Raw genomic sequence first — 18558 nt, forward strand, 5'->3', positions numbered from 1 at the left:
CGTTAGGAATGACACTATTCAATTATGAGTGGGTTTTTCTCTCTTGATTATTGAAATTTATTAAAATTTATTTAAAATATTTTTCTATTTTTAAATTTATTATGTTAAAATGTTTCAATAGATTTCCACGTCTCCCATGAGGTACTATTGCTGACGCGGATTTTTTTTTTCCTTTTTTTTAGTACAGATTTAGTACAGATTGTGTCTGTCAAAGAGAGCGAATATAAGTTTTTTCTTAAGACGATCTTAAATATAAGAACGGACTATGAATACCGGCCATAATCTGTTTTTATCTTTAAGGGCCGGTTGTTCCAACTTCTTGGTAGGTTGGACGAATAAACATTCGTCAGTTATTTATTAATAAATATCAATAATTCTTACTCAATACTTGAAATACCAAGTAAAATTACATCTTGGTAATAACGATAGAGATAATTTTACTTGGTATTCTAATTACTGAATAAAGATTACTAATATTTATTAATAAATAACTGACAGATAAACCTTTTAAGAAGTTGGAACAACCGGCCCTAAGTATGATTAAGTATGGTTCTAAGATACTATGAACCAATCAGAAAGCCATATTAGTATCTTAAGACAGTATTTTAAGATAATCCTAGAATAAGAAAGAACTATGAATATCGCCCATAAAAGGCCAAGAAAATCTAATCTTTTTCATATTTTATTTTTCTAAATTAAGAATTCGTTATTTCTTGTCTTCAGTGGAGTAGGCCTACTGGGAAAATCACACAAAAAAAAACATGTCGGCGTCGCTGGTTCTAGTGGCTGAGGCACGCGCGATAAGGAGAAAAAAGAGCGTCAATCACAGATATCGACTGACTCAACTAATTCCGAGCATTATTCTAAAACAAGGCTAACGAAATGTGGTTCGCGAGCCGATCTCTCCGTCGAACGCTTTTTCCTCCAACGCGACTCGTCGGCCGGCAGAACCATTGAGCTGTATAGCATACTAGCTTAGTTCAAATTGATTGTTTAATGCGCGTACCAAGTACTAAATCTGCTTCTCCGATAAATATAAATCGTTTAGTGTAAAATCCACACCAATCAAAGAAGCAGATTTAGTACTTGGTACACGTACTAAACAATCGGTGTAAACTAAGCCTTGAAGAGCGCATGGTGTTATATTGCATTTACATTGTTGAGTACGAAATTATAACATAGATGTAATGTAATAGATATTCGGTGTTGACTGAGTTACTACAGTGTATTTTTTTTCTCTTATTGTATGCATTTTAATGAACTACAATGAACAGTGCTGAGTAAATTTTTCTGAACTAAATACATAATTAAATTTCATAAAAAGTACTTTAATATAAACAAAAAAATAAGATTTTTTTACTGAATTTTTACTGAAATATTGATGAAATGATAATGAAATGGGGTTAATTGAGAAAGATTTTCAAATATATTTCAGCAAAATTTTGTTATATTTTTAGAAAAATATTTTTATAAGGGTGTTCTAGAATTTTCTTTTTATCACGTTGCCTGTCGAACAGATTTTTTACAATTGGCCTAATTTACATCGTGCACTTGATACGTGTATCAGGTAGGGAGGGTCTCAACTGCCTACATTCCCATTTGCCAACAGCTTCGTTTGCCCACAACATTTTGCCGACAGCTTCAATTGCCGACATTCCCGATTGCCTACAGAGCGATAGCTTACAAGCATTATTGCGCACATTTAAAAATTAAAAATACAAACGTACATTTGCACACAAGACATTATTGCACACATACACATTGCACACATGACATTATTGCGCACATACACATTGCACACATGACATTATTGCGCACATACACATTGCACACATGACATTATTGCGCACATACACATTGCACACATAATATTATTGCGCACATTTAAAAATTAAAAATACAAACGTACGTTTCACACAAGACATTATTGCACACATACACATTGCACACATGACATTATTGCGCACATACACATTGCACACATAATATTATTGCGCATATTTTTCCATGCAAAACGAGGTTCAACATAGGTTCACAACTTTGTTTGTGAACCTTGGTTAACCTTGTTAGGTTTATCTTGTTAGGTATAACCTGAGTAGGATTTGTTATTTGTTTTACGCGGGGGAGAGGTTTCGCCCCGTAGGGGCGAAGTCCTCCGCCGCCTGCGCGTGAAATTTCAAACAAAGCGAGGTTCAACATGGGTTTACGAGTTTCTACACAAAGCGCAATAATGTCATGTGCGCAATGTGTATGTGTGCAATAATGTCTTGTGTGCAAACGTACGTTTGTATTTTTAATTTTTAAATGTGCGTAATAATATTATGTGTGCAATGTGTATGTGCGCAATAATGTCATGTGTGCAATGTGTATGTGTGCAATAATGTCTTGTGTGCAAACGTACGTTTGTATTTTTAATTTTTAAATGTGCGCAATAATGCTTGTAGGCAATCGCTCTGTAGGCAATCGGGAATGTCGGCAATTGAAGCTGTCGGCAAAATGTTGTGGGCAAACGAAGTTGTTGGCAAATGGGAATGTAGGCAGTTAAACCCCTCTCATCAGGTACTATATTCGTACCAAATTTGTACTAAATATTTAGTACGTACGATGTAAACACTGCCGGATCAATTTGGTACGAGCGTATCAAGTAGTAGTATCGTACTAAACTGATACGCGTATCAAAGAAGAATGATACAAATGACGATGTAAACGCACAAAACGCATTTTGGAGGAAATCTAGCATTAAGCATAACCTCAATTAAAACCGGTATTATCATTAACCTCTGGTCTCTTTCAAACAATATTATATTAGAATGTCTTGTAGAAAAGGAGTAAATGGGAGAGATGATTACTTATCGTAATCATTATGCGTCTTCTTCGACTATATTGTAAATTATGAAACATTTAAAATCTGGCCATACACTTTTACATACTATTATTATTCCTATTTTCTCGTCTTTATTCAAATAAATAATATACTCTGCTTACAAAACAAAAATAAACTCAAGCAAATTGCAATTCCAAATACCACCACTAAAAGGCAATCAACATGAATTAAATTCGTATTATTTTTTCCCCTTTAGTACGTTGGATGTAAACAAGATCTATAGAGAGAAGGTTACCTCAGTAAAGCCGGTTGTTGGCGAGGGACGATGAAGGAAGGGGGGAGCTAGAAACAACTTATGGCGAGAGGCGATGAAGTAAGGGGAGAGCTAGAAACAGCTTGTTGGCGAAGGGCGATGAAGGAAGGGGAGAGCATGATGATCTCATCTGCGAACAGTAGCTGTCTGAGATAGCTTTTGTTTGCAGATGACATCATCATTGCCTCTCTCGCCCTTCTCTGCATTTGCCCTACTTGCCGCTCGCCCCTTTATGCATTTACCCCTTTTGCCGCTCGTCCCTTTTTGCGTATGAGGTAACCTTTTCTCTATAGATCTTGGGATGTAAAAGCATCCGTACTAAAGCATTGGTGCTCACCAAACTTAATACGCGTATCAACGTTTTGACGATGTAAACTAGGCCTATATTCCATTTTTTTATTGACGGAGACAATGCAATGACATCATTTATTACTTCTAAATTAATCTAAAATTGTCCAATTAAAAAAATTAATAGAAAAGTGTTTCTAATAAACATACTTTCTTTCTAATGTAATACAATATTTGTCGATAAAACTATTTCACATATTAACGTTAAGTCGCAACTTTTTATCTTTTTTTCAATTATACAAAACTTGTTTCAATTTTTTAATTATATCTGTTTAAAATACATTTTAATATTTACATATTTTAGGAATATAGAATATTCACGATTTTACATAAGATCACATTGAAAAACACGTCTTATTTACTTTTACAGATGTAAACCAGAATTATCTTCATATAATTCTATATTTACTACATATTACAATTGGATATATACGACATATAAAAAAAGTAATATTACTGAAACAATAAAGGAAATATATGGAGGTTATCGAGCTAATAAATGCCTACAAATGACTAAAAATACGGTTTGGTTTTGTAAAAATGATAATGTTCTTGCTTATAATCGCGCAAAGGACGGTACCATTAAAAAGGATGAAAAGATTGTGGGAAATAATAACACTTTTGTTACATCTATTGCTCTTTGCGATGATTATATTATAAGTGGCGACCTGTGAGTATTTATTTATGAACTGTATTTTATGTTTATTCCTTTTTTTTATTTTTGACAAAAATTCTTGCAGAAATGGTATTATTAAACACTGGAGAATTGAATCAGAGAAGGATAGAAGAAATGATCTTAAATATTCAGAAATACATGATGTAAATACAATAATTGAAAGCATTGACGCAACATCACAACACATTATAACAGCTTCTAAGAATTTAATAAAGGTAAGATTCAAGAGAAATTGGAATAATGCTATGTTAATGTAGTATGTAAAAAGTTTGTTTTTGCAGTTACTGAAATATACAGACGATAAAACAGGTTGTACGAAAAAAAACGAAATATATTGTGGAGTCGGCGAGGAAGGATTTGAAAACAATTCTCGTGTGAAATCAATCTCATTTGACCCTATAGGAACAAAATTTGCTGCTGGTTGCTATAGTTATAATAAACATTTATCATCGTTCCTAATTTACGATATTGAAAAAAGGTAAGTTATATTTCAATTAATTGATCAGTTTCTACAAATGTTGGATTAAACATTGACTATGTTTATACAGACACTATTATATGATTCGATTTAATAACATTTGTAATTATAACTTACAAGGACGATTTCATAACCCAAAAATTCTAAAAAATCTGAAACTGCAGAAATATAATATATGAACCAAACCAAAAAACTATTTCTTGTTTTGGCAAAAAGTAATTCTAGAGAGGGAAATACCCTGCGAAAAATCAGATTTTTTTAAAGAGTGTTTCCACTCCTAGAATTATTTTTTAGTTAAAACAAAAATTAAATTTTTGATTAGGTTCATATGTATTATATTTCTTCAAAGTTTCAGATTTTTTAGAATTTCTGGGTTATTGAACCTTCCTTGTTAGTGAGTACTAAGCTATATATACAGGGCACTGAATCGCTTGTCGCGAGAGAGAACTACATGTCGTGTATTGCTGTCCTTTGACATAGTGAAGTTCGAAACTTTTGACTGTGTTTGGCGTAGTAGGTACACACCAGTCACAGGAATGCCTTAGGGCCTATCCAGACAAACATGCGTAGTCGCATAAACATACGCTTAAAAAAAATTGATTAGTCCATTTTCTTATGCATTTGCTTATGGACCTGAATCATGTAAGTTTGTCTGGATGGCCCTTACACATGAATTTGTCAACGAGTGTCAAGGCACATTTAAATTTGCTTGTGAAATTTACACTCGTTCAAGTTCATGTGTTAAAACATTCATGTGACTGAATGTACAATTGGAGCAATACCTACGAATCGAGCGTAAAAACTTTTGGCCTGTCTGTATATCTATAAGGTATAGACTGCTGACTTTCTATCCCAATAATGAGTGAAAAGCGTGGGAATGAAAGAGATTAAAAATTTATCTTTCCTTCGTTCATCCTGGAAGCATCCGCCGTTAAGCCCATATTAGACTACGTATTAAAGATTGAAAATTAAAGATTGAATTTAACCAATCAAAACAAAAAAAGCCAAAAGTTCTTTATCCTGATTGGTCAAATTTCAATTTTCAATCTTTAATAGCAATCTTCAATGTGTAGTCTAATACGGCCATTATGCCCGTATATAAGACTATACCCTCAAGGGGCGGTATTCATAGTCCGTTCTTATATTTAAAATCGTCTTAAGCACGGACTTATATTCGCTCTCTTCGTCACACATAGGCCGGTATTCATAGTCCGTTCTTATATTCAAGATCGTCTTAAGCACGAACTTATATTCGCTCTCTTCGTCAGACACAATCTATGTTTGACGAAGAGAGCGAATATAAGTCCGTGCTTAAGACGATTTTGAATATAAGAAGGGACTATGGCCGGTATTCATAGTCCGTTCTTATATTCAAGATCGTCTTAAGTACAAACTTATATTTGCTCTCTTCGTCAGACACAATCTATGTGTGACGAAGAGAGCGAATATAAGTCCGTGCTTAAGACGATTTTGAATATAAGAACGGACTATGAATACCGCCCTATGAATACCGCCCATAGATTGTGTCTGACGAAGAGAGCGAATATAAGTTCGTTCTTAAGACGATCTTGAATATAAGAACGGACTATGAATACCGCCCAAGATCTATAGAGAGAAGGTTACCTCATGCGCAAAGAGGGACGAGCAGCAGGAGGGGCAAATGCAGAGAGGGGCGAGCGGCAAGAGGGGCAATAATGATCTCATCGGCGAACAGAAGCTATCTCAGACAGCTACTGTTTGTCGATGAGATCATCATGCTCTCCCCTTTCTTCATCGCCCCTCGCCATCAAGCTGTTTCTAGCGCCCCCCTTACTTTATCGTCCCTCGCCATCAACTGGTTTTACTGAGGTAACTTTCTTTCTATAGATCTTGCTATACCCTGTCCAGCGAAAGAAAAATTCACGGTCTGCGCATAGAAGCATAGCAGTCAAAGTGGGAAGAGCGTTGCGCCACCCGCTGGCACTGGCAAGCTGCACAAGCAGTACAGTTGTGTGGAATTGGGGGTTTTCTAAGCATTCCGTGAGGGGAGACCTGAGCGAAACAAACGAGTTTTCGTCCTAACCATGGATCTTTTTCTCGCTGGACGGAACATAGGTGTTTATGTATATTTGGATTAAAATATACACCATGCTAATGTAAAGCAATTTTAGTGATCTGGTAATGGATAAAAATTGTGAAGGTCTTTTTCGCCAACTACTATGGGAGGATCCTCACACTGTTCTCATGTGTTTTGATCAATCTATTAAAAAAATGGATATGAGGTAATAAATCTTATTGTTGATATTAATTAGCCATTCAATTTCTTTATATTTGCTACTGTGATTTCAGAGTATCCGATTTTGTACGTACATGGAATTCTTCGCAATATGAACATTCATTTTGTTGCTCATCAGATAATATGTACACTTTTATGACGGGACATTCTGTGTGTGTTCTATGGGATCAGAGACAGAGTGTTGCCATTCAAGTTTGTATTATTTTCAAATTTTTTTGTATTTTGTACTTTACTAGTGAATTATTATTAATGGTTTTAAAAATTTTTAGAAGTATGATGTGCCTAAAAATTCATTTATAGAATTTTTAGAATTTGATAGTGCCCATATATATGCTGTTACATACCGTTGTCTTTATGAATTGGACTTTACGGGAACACCCCACTTTGATTACAAAGCAATAAAAAAGTTATTTGGCAATTTTTATTAAATGAAAAAATTGGTTGAAAATTATTTATATTATATTTTAAATGTTTACATAAATTCCTTGAACTCTATACAAATTAAGAAGCGCCGTGCTGCTTAAGATGCAATCCGACAAAAAGATCATTCGAATTGTTTTATCTCTTTCTGTTGTAGACTCTCTTCACTGAATTCTGTAAATGTTTATATTTATGTGTACTCCTACACATATGTATATAAAAAATAAAGGCTTTCTACCAACCTACAAAAAAAAGAGACCAAATAAATCCACTGTATTTCTTTGTGTCTCTCTCTCCTATGCTACGCTTATATGAAAAAACCTGTCATCAGACGTGATCTGCATCACGGTGTAAGAATATAAAGTGATTTCACGACCATTGTGGGTGTTTACGATAATTCAAGTTCGAGTTAGTTTCACTGGGACCGAAAAATGAGATGCGCAACTTCCATCTAGAACCTTTATGATTCGCGACAACTCGACTCTGTAATTTTATACTGCTTGAGTTAAATTCATTGAATTTGTTGAGTTTATTGAGCAAATTTTATTGTAATAGAAAAATGTCAACTGCAAATCAGTCTATGAGAGAAACAAATAATGTTGTTATGTATGTTGGTATACCTCTTTAATAAATTAATAATAATATAATTAATAATAATAATAAATGACATTTTTCTATTACAATAAAATTTGCTCAATAAACTCAATAAATTCAATGAATATAACTCAAGCAATACAAGACAGCGTCGAGTTGTCATAAATCATAAAGGTTCTAGATGGTTATATCTATCTCATTTTTTGGCCCTAGTGAAACTAACTCGAATTTGAATTATCGTAAACACCCTGTATTCTATCAAAAAATCTGTGATCAAGATGTCATAGTTAAGGCATGTCACACAAGATGTCACGTTGGTGCAAAATCCCAAGTAAAAAAGAATAAAAGATATGGATAGATGTAGATAGAAAAGGATAGATGATGAATCTCTAAAGCACATCTATATATAATTATAGTCCTAAATAATACAAATTTTTTTAAATAAGACTTTTAACATTGTGTATAAAAATATATATTACTGACAAAATATTTTTTTATTTTTTTATAACAAATTATTCTTAGTTAAATTTGCAGAAAAAATAATTAATAATGTATTCCAGTCTTTATAGAAAATTAAGTTTTTTTAAGAAAATAAATATTTATAATTAAGTTCCGCAGGACAATAAAATTTTAATAAAATTTATATATATATATATATATATATATATATATATAGGGTGTTTACGATAATTCAAGTTCGAGTTAGTTTCACTAGGACCGACAATGAGATATACATAACCATCTAGAACCTTTATGATTCATGACAACTCAACGCTGTCTTGTATTGCTTGAGTTAAATTCATTGAATTTGTTGAGTTTAATAAATATAAAATTATATACATATATATATAATTATATCTATTAAAGAGGTATACCAACATACATACCAACATTATTTGTTTCTTTCATAGATTGATTTGCAGTTAACATTTTTTTATTACAATAAAATTTGCTCTATAAACTCAACAAATTCAATTAATTTAACTCAAGCAATACAAGACAGCGTTGAGTTGTCATAAATCATAAAGATTCTAGATGGTTATGTCTATCTCATTTTTCGGTCCTAGTGAAACTAATAGCGTTTTCGATTATACAGGATTTGAACGACCCAGGGTTGGTTAATGACGTCATTGCAACCTCTCCACCAATGAAAGACTTGCATTTATAGTAAAATAGTGATTGATCAACCCTGGGTCGTTCAAATCCTGTATAATCGAAAACGCTATAACTCGAACTTGAATTATCGTAAACACCCATAAAGTCCCTCAACACGTAGCCATCTAGCGGTTCAATGTGGAACAATGACAGGAAAATCACAAAAATTTGTTGCCGTGAAATCACCTTATATTCTTACACCGTGGTCTGCATGCAACTTGTTTAGTGTGTTCGAAAATAGGTTTGGTTACTGCCAGTAAAAATAGTTCAGTTGGCAGCAGTGAAATTTACTGGTTCTGCGTTTCGTTTCTCGCAGCCACTAATATGTATACATCACGGACTAAAGGCCGGAGCACAGACTTTTACATAAAGCATAACGCATAAGCATAAGGAAATTGATTGGTCTATATATAAGCATAAGCAAATGCATAAGGAAACGGACCAATCAATTTCCTTATGCTTATGCGTTATGCTTTATGCAAAAGTCTGTGCTCCCGCCTTAAGGAATAGAGGGACGGAGCACAAGCTGTACCGGGGGAGCACATTTGCGGCGGGGGGGCCGCCATATTCGTTTAGTAATCACCACACATAGAACTCAATGGGCTTGTTCGTTTTAGCTACACTGGGGCTGCTCTGGGTCTGCTCTACACAGGATAATACAAGACAGATAAATAGTTTGTCCTGTATTATCTTGTTTAGAGCAGACCCAGAGCTGCCCCAGTGCAGCTAAAACGAACAAGCCCAATATTTGCGTATGTGTGAGAAATGAAAGTCAGATCCTGCGCACAATAAACAAAATAAGGGTGCCGTCACATGCGGCGTAACTTGCGTAAGCGTAATTTGCGCCGACCAATCACATCGGGTGTTTACGATAATTCAAGTTCGAGTTAGTTTCACTAGGACCGAAAAATGAGATATACATAACCATCTAGAACCTTTATGATTTATAACAACTCGACGCTGTCTTGTATTACTTGAGTTAAATTCATTGAATTTGTTGAGTTTAATAAATATAATTATATACATATATATATAATTATATCTATTAAAAAGGTATACCAACATACATACCAACATTATTTGTTTTTTTCATAGACTGGTTTGCAGTTGACATTTTTTTATTACAATAAAATTTGCTCTATAAACTCAACAAATTCAATTAATTTAACTCAAGCAATACAAGACAGCGTCGAGTTGTCATAAATCATAAAGGTTCTAGATGGTTATGTCTATCTCATTTTTCGGTCCTAGTGAAACTAACTCGAACTTGAATTATCGTAAACACCCATCGTCTCATTTGAATATTAGCCACAGACTTCTATATATTACTAGACTGCTAACTCCTTATGTATAAGGCGTCTTCATTTCTTATGTACGAAACGATACATAGGGCGGTATTCATAGTCCGTTCTTATATTCAAGATCGTCTTAAGCACGAACTTATATTCGCTCTCTTTGTCAGACACAATCTATGTGTGACGAAGAGAGCGAATATAAGTCCGTGCTTAAGACAATCTTAAATATAAGAACGGACTATGAATACCGACCATAAAGTATTCCTTTCTGCGCATGCGCTTTGTGATGTATGTCCCTACATGCTACACATTCACATATAAACACACATACATAATACAATTAACTAATATCTCGTCCAAAAAACAGAAATCTATTAAAAAAATAATAATATTATTAAATAATATTATTAAGCTAAGTTAATTTAAATGAATCAAGCTTTATAAAATGTGTAGTATGCAAAACATTTTATATAAAAATACTAATGTATAACACTAAAATTGTATATAAGAAATATTATTTTTAATGTTTAATGTTTTTGTATATAAAATATATTATTTTTAATATTTTTATTAAATGATATTATAAAATGATTGATATATGTATATAAAATATTTTAAGGATAAATAAAAAATACACACATTTTACATTTATATTTTATTTTTATATTATTTTAATTAATTACATATAAAAATATAAAATTATTACAAAATAAATCAAAATAAAATTCATATATTAAATAATTTTCTGATTTTTATATAATATATATTATAATTTATTATTTTTGTACCTAGCTGTATCGTATTGTATGTTGTATCAGCAGTATCATATTGTGCAGTAATATCTGTTTCACTTAAAGTTTGGACATCCAAATTCTCGCTATTACATTCATTTGAATCTAGATAAATCAAAATAAAATTCATATATTAAATAATTTTCTGATTTTTATATGTGCAATTGTTGATATACTTACTTGAATCTTTATCAGAACTTTGATCATATAAATTTTGAGTGGGTATAATATCTGCTTTTAATCTTCTCACTTTTGATGTATTTGCAAAATCACTATCAGTAAAATGAAATTGGCAAATACGGCTTGATGATGTTGGTATCCAATTTGTTCTATTAATTGCTATTATCCATTGTACCAATAAATAAGGTATACTTATAGGAAATCTAAATTATTTAACAATTTATTAACATTGATACTAAATATATTTAGAATTTCTTTTAATGATCAAAAAACAGCAGTGTCACGACAATATAATTCTACCACATATTTTTATTAAATAATACTTACTTAAAGAAAGAGATTTTGTCATTTTTCTTTCTGTATGCTGCTGTGCTTTTGCAATTTAAAACAGCACATTTAAATGGCATTGTTGACTTCTTTTTATGACGTTTTTATCACGTATCGCGGATCACTTTTCTCATGTAAAAAGATTAGAATTATAGGTTAGAAGAACCGTATTATGGAGAATATATTGACTATATATATCTTTTTGCTTCTGCGCATGTGCACAATGAGACACTTTAACACATGCTTTTTGGGGCCATAGCACATAAGCGAAATTTGGGAAGTTAGCAGTCTAGTAATATATAGAAGTCTGTGATATTAGCTTCTACCTAGTTATTTTTATGTTTTTTACGCTATTGTTGTTACGCTGAATTAAAGAAAGAAGCGCAACTAAAGTGTGTGGTGGTGTAGGCATTGAGTAAAAAGATACAGGAGAGAGCATATACTAGCAGGACTAGGCAAATCCGCGGACGGATGTACGTCATGGCAGCCATCTTGAGCGACCACTTTTTGAAAGTGAGAGGGAATGCTCGAGCATAGCGGCAAGCGGCATACCGTACGCCGTACGCATTAATATGCAGTGTATAGTCTTTTATGCAACAGTGTATGGAAATAAACGATCAAAATAGTATACTGTAGAGCTTGTAGCATAACAGCAGCAGCTCGAAATCATGGAATAACGTTTCATCGGTTAGTATTATCAACAATAATGAGATTTTTATTTTGGAGATTATAATCATATGTATAGTATTGTGAAATTGTAGATTCACAATAATTACTAAATAATTTTCACTCACCAACAAGTTTTCGAAAAATCCGGATCAAAGAAATGCATGGATAAATTTTTGTAAAGACGAAGGATTTAATATAAATTTAAATTTTAGATTTTAACATTGCTCTTATGGAAATACTGCACGAGTGCAATCTCAATAAAAAACGCCATTAAAATTTGGTATTATTGTTGCATATTATAGTTATTTTCTTTTAATTGTACATTATTTCTTAATTAAACATAACAAGTCATTCAATATTGGCGCCCTTGAGCAGCCATCTTGTAGTGTGTTCGAAAATAGGTTTGGTTACTGCCAGTAAAAACAGTACTGTTGGCAGCAATGAAAATTACTGGTGCTGCGTTTCGTTTCTGCTGCCAGTAAAGCCAGTAAAAGCTAGATGTAATGAATAAGTTTTCAAGTAGTCAAAAAATTTTTTTTATATTAAAAAATAAGTTAATTTTAATATTAAAAAAATTGTGTGTATAGTTACAAAGTTTGGAGAAAAATGGAGAAATCTGTATCTAAAACTCTCTCTATTTCTCAACATGAACAGAACAATAACCAATTGATTGATTTAATATTACTTGATGAAGTAACAAATATACAATATGTTTTAAAAGTGGAAAAAAAAGTATATAATCGTGCTCATAATGGTACAAGTTACATTTTTAATCCATTTTAATAATAGCAATAAAATTAATATCTTTTCCCTGAAATTATGAATGTGCAAATTTAAACTTAACCTAGTTTTTTATAAAATTTATTTTTTTGTGTCATATAGTTCAGGGATCTGAACTGAAGGCATGCTGCTAATAGCAGTAACACTTTCTCAACCAAGAAAGGCCAAAAAAAAAAATTATTTTGTGCTATTTGATTTGTATTTACAAAGCTTTAGAATCTAGGATACTTTGTTAGCTTTATTACTTAAAGTTTTTGAAGTATCCTAGGCTTTAAAGCTATGTAAATATATACAAAATTTTTTCTTATGTATATTTATATTACCTTATATTTGTTTAGACATAATGTTTGCTACTACATTATTAAAGAAAGCACAAACGTTACATAATTCTAAAGATACAATACATAGTTCTGCTTCATCAATAAAGAATAGTAAATCCAGTTGTTCAAATGTAACAAGTACTATAGTTCCTGACAATACTGATAATACTGAAAATATAGTTCACAAATATACTTCTTCTAGCACTGAAAACATTTCAGATACGCTAAATACTGGTAAGTTTAAATAATAATAATATGGAGACAAGTAAGAAATATATTAATTACTTTTTCTATTTTAGAAGTAAATATAGAAAAATGGGAACATAAAGCTGTACTTCTTTTAATATCTTTATATAAAGAAAAATCATATATGCTGGGAAAAGGTTCTCATAAAAAAATGTGGATAGACATTTCCAAGTGTATGAAGGAAAAAAAATATAATTTTACAGGCAACCAATGCAATAATAAAATGGATGCATTGAAGAGACGATATCGTCAAATTGTTGACCATAATGCTCAAAGTGGAAACGATAGAAAAGATTGGATATATTTAGATGTAATAAAAATGACACAATAGTATAGCAATAGTAATAGTCTGACAAATATATATATATATGTATATATTTATGTTTTAGGTATTAGATAATATTTTTCGAAAAAAACATTGGATAAAACCATTATCTGTAGCAGGATCAAATATTAAAGAACCTGAACATTCTCCATTAACTGACAACAGTGATGAGAATGAAACACCAGTTAGTAAGTAAAGAAATGCAATGTACAATATGTTTAATAATTTACTAGTTTGCAAGCAATCCAACAGAAAAAAAACGCACCATGTACCGTTGGTTTAATTATAGGTTTGTTCTTTATAACTATACTGGGACTGCACTACTAAGGATAGTACAGGCCAAACTATCTATGTTTTGTACTATCCCGTTTTAATACAGTCCCAGTGCAGCAATAAAGAACAAACCTTATAAGAAATTTCACATTTTTTTTTAAATGTATACTTTTCTATAATTAATTTTGTATATAGAGCAAAGAAAAATCTCATTAACTGAAGCAAGAGCAAATTATTTGACACTTTCATTAGAAGAAAAAAGACTAAAAAGAAAAGAAACTGCCAATTATAGAGCTACAAAGTTACAAATATTAAGAGAAATAAAAGAAGCATTAGGGAAACAGAAACAATAGTAATATGCATATATGAAGAGAAAATGTAAAAAGAGAAAAAAAAACATGCATTTGCAAGAATTAAAAAAGTTAAAAGTTCGACAGTATTATCAAAAGCATTAAAATGTTACATATTTTTAAATATTTAAACGTACAAATTTTCTTACATTACTTTAAACATTAATATAATAACATATTCTTTAATACTTGTTTTTTTTTATATATATATAAATTATTTTTTTATTAATACTGTTATTTTCATATTTGATAAGTTAAAGTATATAGGTTTAAATATATTCGCACTGTAATATAACACAAAATATTAAGATTTTTTGTTTTTTTAGACGTCTATGTTTTTTACATAGAAGAGATTATTTTGTTTTATATAGAAAACTGAAATGAGTTTTCATCTGTGATTTAATTTAAATATTGTGTTCATTTATTTTTTAAGCTAAAGTTAGTCAATTGTTCAACATAATAGGATACAAAAACAAAATCACATATCAATACATATATTTTATTATAAAAGATAAATAAATAATACAATATCTTATCCTTTTGCAGTTACGAATCTTAATTATTAATTCTTCTTTCAAAATCATCATGAGCAATTATTTCCATCAGTCTATTCCTTTTAATATTTCCTTCTTCCTTTAAGATATTAGTGATACCTAATGGTTCCATTTCATGCAATATTTCAGGAACAATAATAGGGATTTCAATACGATCATTTTGTAATAAACATATGTTATGCAATATACAGCAAGTAATTATATAATAAGGAATTAAATTAGTTCTTGTCATAGGTAATTTATCTAATAAATATCGCCATCGTCCTTTCAATAGTCCTATTGATCTTTCTACAGTTATTCGGGCAGATGATAAGCGATGATTAAATTTTTTTTGTTCTCTAGTTAAGTGACCATTATCATGGAATGGCACCATAACATTTTTTTGGATATTGTATGCTGCATCGCCTAATAAATGGCTATTGTCGGGAAAATACTCTGGAGTACAATATTGTTGTACTCCGGAATAAAGAAACACGCGCATATCATGGACACATCCTGGCATTCCAGCAAATACATGAATAAAAGACAAATCACTTTTACATATCACCTAAAAAGAACAATTAATTGTATACTTAATTAATTGTATAATTAATTGTATAACACAATTAACAATTAATTGTATAATTAGTTAATTAAAAAAATTTATTAAAGTGTATAATATATTATATTAACTATCTCTATTTATAAAAATACAACATAGGTAACATTTTTATTCTTACTTGTAACTGTACAGAAAATCTGCCTTTTCTGTTTATATAACTATTGCCATCTTCTTTCGGTCGAGGAATATTTATATGCGTTCCATCAATAATGCCAAGAACTTTAGGAAAGCCATATAGTCTTTGAATGTTTGTCCAAGTATTTTCAGCTTCTTCATAGGTAGGCCATCTAATAAATTGATTTCGAATACTATATATTGCTCTAACTACTCTCTTCACACTAAACCAAGTAGTTGATTTGGACACATCAAATCGTTCACTTATGGAGCGATATGAATCTGGTGTTGCTAAAACATAAATAGTAATTAATAGTTGTTTTGTAACATCAATTTGTTCTCTTCCTTTAAATGGAATATTGTTTAATTTTGGTCCAATCAAATATAATAAAAAATTAAAAGTATTACGTTCCATTCTGTAATAAAAAATATATACTATTATTAACACAAATAATATAAATAATATAAATAATACAAATAATGTATATGCAATATTTCTTATGTACAAATATAGTGTATATATACTAACCTAAAATGTGATTTAAATTCGATATCTGTGTATAGTGCAACAACATGCTCCAAATAATTTTTTATTTTTGGAACTCTTCTATTATTTCTATTTCTATTATTATTTATTATAATATTTAATAATTCTTCATTGTCATCACTGTCACTCGAAGAAGCACTAGTGGAAGATTCGAAAAGAATATTGTCAAGTAAAATATATTTTTCCATAATTACTGCCTTTTATTATTAGTCTGAATAACTAATTAAACATACAATTTCTTAAAATTAAATATGTAATGAAAATTATCTTTCAGACTTGACGTTATTACATCTGACTTTTACTGGCTTTACTGGCAGCAGAAACAAAACGCAGCACCAGTAATTTTCATTGCTGCCAACAGTACTGTTTTTACTGGCAGTAACCAAACCTATTTTCGAACACACTAAAGAAAAGGTAGAACATGACTTTTGTTCGCTATGCGCATGTGCACTGTCTGTACCGCGTAGATTTGAAACGCTTATTTTACGTACATATATGTAATAATCAAATTCTGAAAAAAGTTTCATAAATATTAATTGTTTATAATAAATAGTAATATTATATATATAAATATTACATATAAAATATTACTATTTAAGTTTAAAAATAATTTGTAATTATTTATGAATATAAAATACAAATGAAAGAAATATTCTATAAAAGAAAAAAAAATATATGAATTTCTTATCATTTATTTATCAACAGCACAATAATTATAAACTATATTTATTATAATCGCCGATCGTCATATTATAAACTATATTTATTATAATTAGAAATTATAAAATATTACAATATGTGAAAATCTATAATAAACTATGTGGAACAATAAACAATAAAACAATAAACAATAAAATTACATGTGTTTAAAATGTATTAATTTAGTATACGTATGCCGAAGATATTCTTTTTTATCCGCATGGGTAGCGCGTTTTCCTTCATGATATAATCGGATTTGTACATATATATTAGAAATTTCTTTTATTAATTGATATTTATGATTATCTAATTGATTTTTGCGAGAAGCATTTTCCTTATGATTAGTCATATGCGTGAAAACTTGATCGTAAATAGTACGACATACAACATTAGTAATAAATTGTTTAATATTTTCTTTTGTAAAAATGAGATGACTGTATTCTCGAATGGCACGTTCCGCAGAACGTGATATTTCTATGACATCTTCGGAAGGAAGAATCAAATTACCTCTATTTTTAATAGCAGTCAACTTCGAAATTGCTTCGGCATTGCTAGATGTTAAAAATGTTGCACATACATTACACACAGTACACACCCATTTTCTTCAATTTTTTTAAATTACACGCACAATGCAAAAATCATTAATTTTTACAAATTTTGATGTTCGTACACGTGTTGTACATTACGTGATCTCACAAAGCCTGACAAAGATTGATATAAACAGATATTAACACAACCTTACTATGGCTACGCATGCGTTCTTACAGAAAGAGTAATAGAATAAGACAGCACTATATATATTTGTCTCACTTCTTGGGTACAATTGTTTGCTCTTATTCTCCTTCCATGTATATAAGTTCTATGGGAAAATCACAAAAATTTGTTGCCATGAAATCATCTTATGGTTGGTTTATGCTTCGGTCTTAAGCCGAGAGCACAAGCTTTTACATAAAGCATAACGCATAAGCATAAGGAAATTGATTGGTCCATTTCCTTATGCATTTGCTTATGCTTATATATAGACCAATCAATTTCCTTATGCTTATGCGTTATGCTTTATGTAAAAGTCTGTGCTCCGGCCTTAAGACTAAGATTAATAGCGTTTTCGATTATACAGGATTTGAACGACCCAAGATTGGTTAATGACGTCATTGCAATCTCTCCACCAATGAAAGACTTGCATTTATAGTAAAATAGTGATTGATCAACCCTAGATCGTTCAAACACCGTTTATTCGAAAACGCTATAAGCCGAGAGCACAAGCTTTTACATAAAGCATAACGCATAAGCATAAGGAAATTGATTGGTCTATATATAAGCATAAGCAAATGCATAAGGAAATGGACCAATCAATTTCCTTATGCTTATGCGTTATGCTTTATGCAAAAGTCTGTGCTCCGGCCA

The 18558-nt window shown here is 30.9% G+C and overlaps 3 protein-coding genes and 1 long non-coding RNA gene across 9 annotated transcripts; 2 read left to right on the plus strand and 2 right to left on the minus strand.

The window, feature by feature from the left end:
* The first annotated feature begins 1400 nt into the window (after nucleotides 1-1400).
* On the plus strand, nucleotides 1401-7530 carry LOC137001257 (uncharacterized). 2 transcript variants are annotated; one of them, XM_067359813.1, is made up of 6 exons: nucleotides 1401-4155; nucleotides 4226-4376; nucleotides 4419-4639; nucleotides 6790-6900; nucleotides 6968-7106; nucleotides 7184-7530. In XM_067359813.1, the coding sequence occupies exons 1-6, from the start codon at nucleotides 3995-3997 to the stop codon at nucleotides 7340-7342; spliced, it is 942 nt and encodes a 313-aa protein (XP_067215914.1). In that variant the 5' UTR covers nucleotides 1401-3994; the 3' UTR covers nucleotides 7343-7530. The 2 variants fall into 2 exon arrangements, with proteins under 2 accessions (XP_067215914.1, XP_067215923.1); XM_067359822.1 differs by having other exon boundaries at nucleotides 1406-4155; nucleotides 4443-4639; nucleotides 7184-7529.
* Nucleotides 7531-11018: 3488 nt separating this feature from the next.
* LOC136997414 (uncharacterized) lies at nucleotides 11019-11979 on the minus strand. Its single transcript, XR_010888169.1, has 3 exons — nucleotides 11677-11979; nucleotides 11350-11552; nucleotides 11019-11274 (listed from the first exon to the last, which is right to left on the minus strand). It is a non-coding gene; the product is annotated as an uncharacterized lncRNA (long non-coding RNA).
* Nucleotides 11980-12763: 784 nt separating this feature from the next.
* On the plus strand, nucleotides 12764-15174 carry LOC105678871 (uncharacterized). Of its 4 annotated transcripts, none has more exons than XM_067348142.1 (6): nucleotides 12764-13099; nucleotides 13464-13679; nucleotides 13745-13828; nucleotides 13895-14001; nucleotides 14081-14204; nucleotides 14485-15174. In XM_067348142.1, exons 1-6 carry the CDS (start codon nucleotides 12952-12954, stop codon nucleotides 14640-14642), a joined length of 837 nt encoding a protein of 278 aa, XP_067204243.1. In that variant the 5' UTR covers nucleotides 12764-12951; the 3' UTR covers nucleotides 14643-15174. The 4 variants fall into 4 exon arrangements, with proteins under 4 accessions (XP_067204243.1, XP_067204244.1, XP_067204242.1 ...); XM_067348144.1 differs by having other exon boundaries at nucleotides 12766-13099; nucleotides 13665-13679; XM_067348143.1 differs by lacking the exon at nucleotides 13745-13828.
* On the minus strand, nucleotides 15123-16819 carry LOC136997413 (uncharacterized). 2 transcript variants are annotated; one of them, XM_067348140.1, is made up of 4 exons: nucleotides 16689-16819; nucleotides 16438-16593; nucleotides 15913-16324; nucleotides 15123-15740 (listed from the first exon to the last, which is right to left on the minus strand). In XM_067348140.1, the coding sequence occupies exons 3-4, from the start codon at nucleotides 16321-16323 to the stop codon at nucleotides 15195-15197; spliced, it is 957 nt and encodes a 318-aa protein (XP_067204241.1). In that variant the 5' UTR covers nucleotide 16324; nucleotides 16438-16593; nucleotides 16689-16819; the 3' UTR covers nucleotides 15123-15194. The 2 variants fall into 2 exon arrangements, with proteins under 2 accessions (XP_067204241.1, XP_067204240.1); XM_067348139.1 differs by having other exon boundaries at nucleotides 16438-16810.
* Nucleotides 16820-18558: the final 1739 nt, after the last annotated feature.

The sequence above is a fragment of the Linepithema humile genome, chromosome 1, assembly GCF_040581485.1.
Source record: "Linepithema humile isolate Giens D197 chromosome 1, Lhum_UNIL_v1.0, whole genome shotgun sequence".
NCBI classification, from domain to species: domain Eukaryota; kingdom Metazoa; phylum Arthropoda; class Insecta; order Hymenoptera; family Formicidae; genus Linepithema; species Linepithema humile.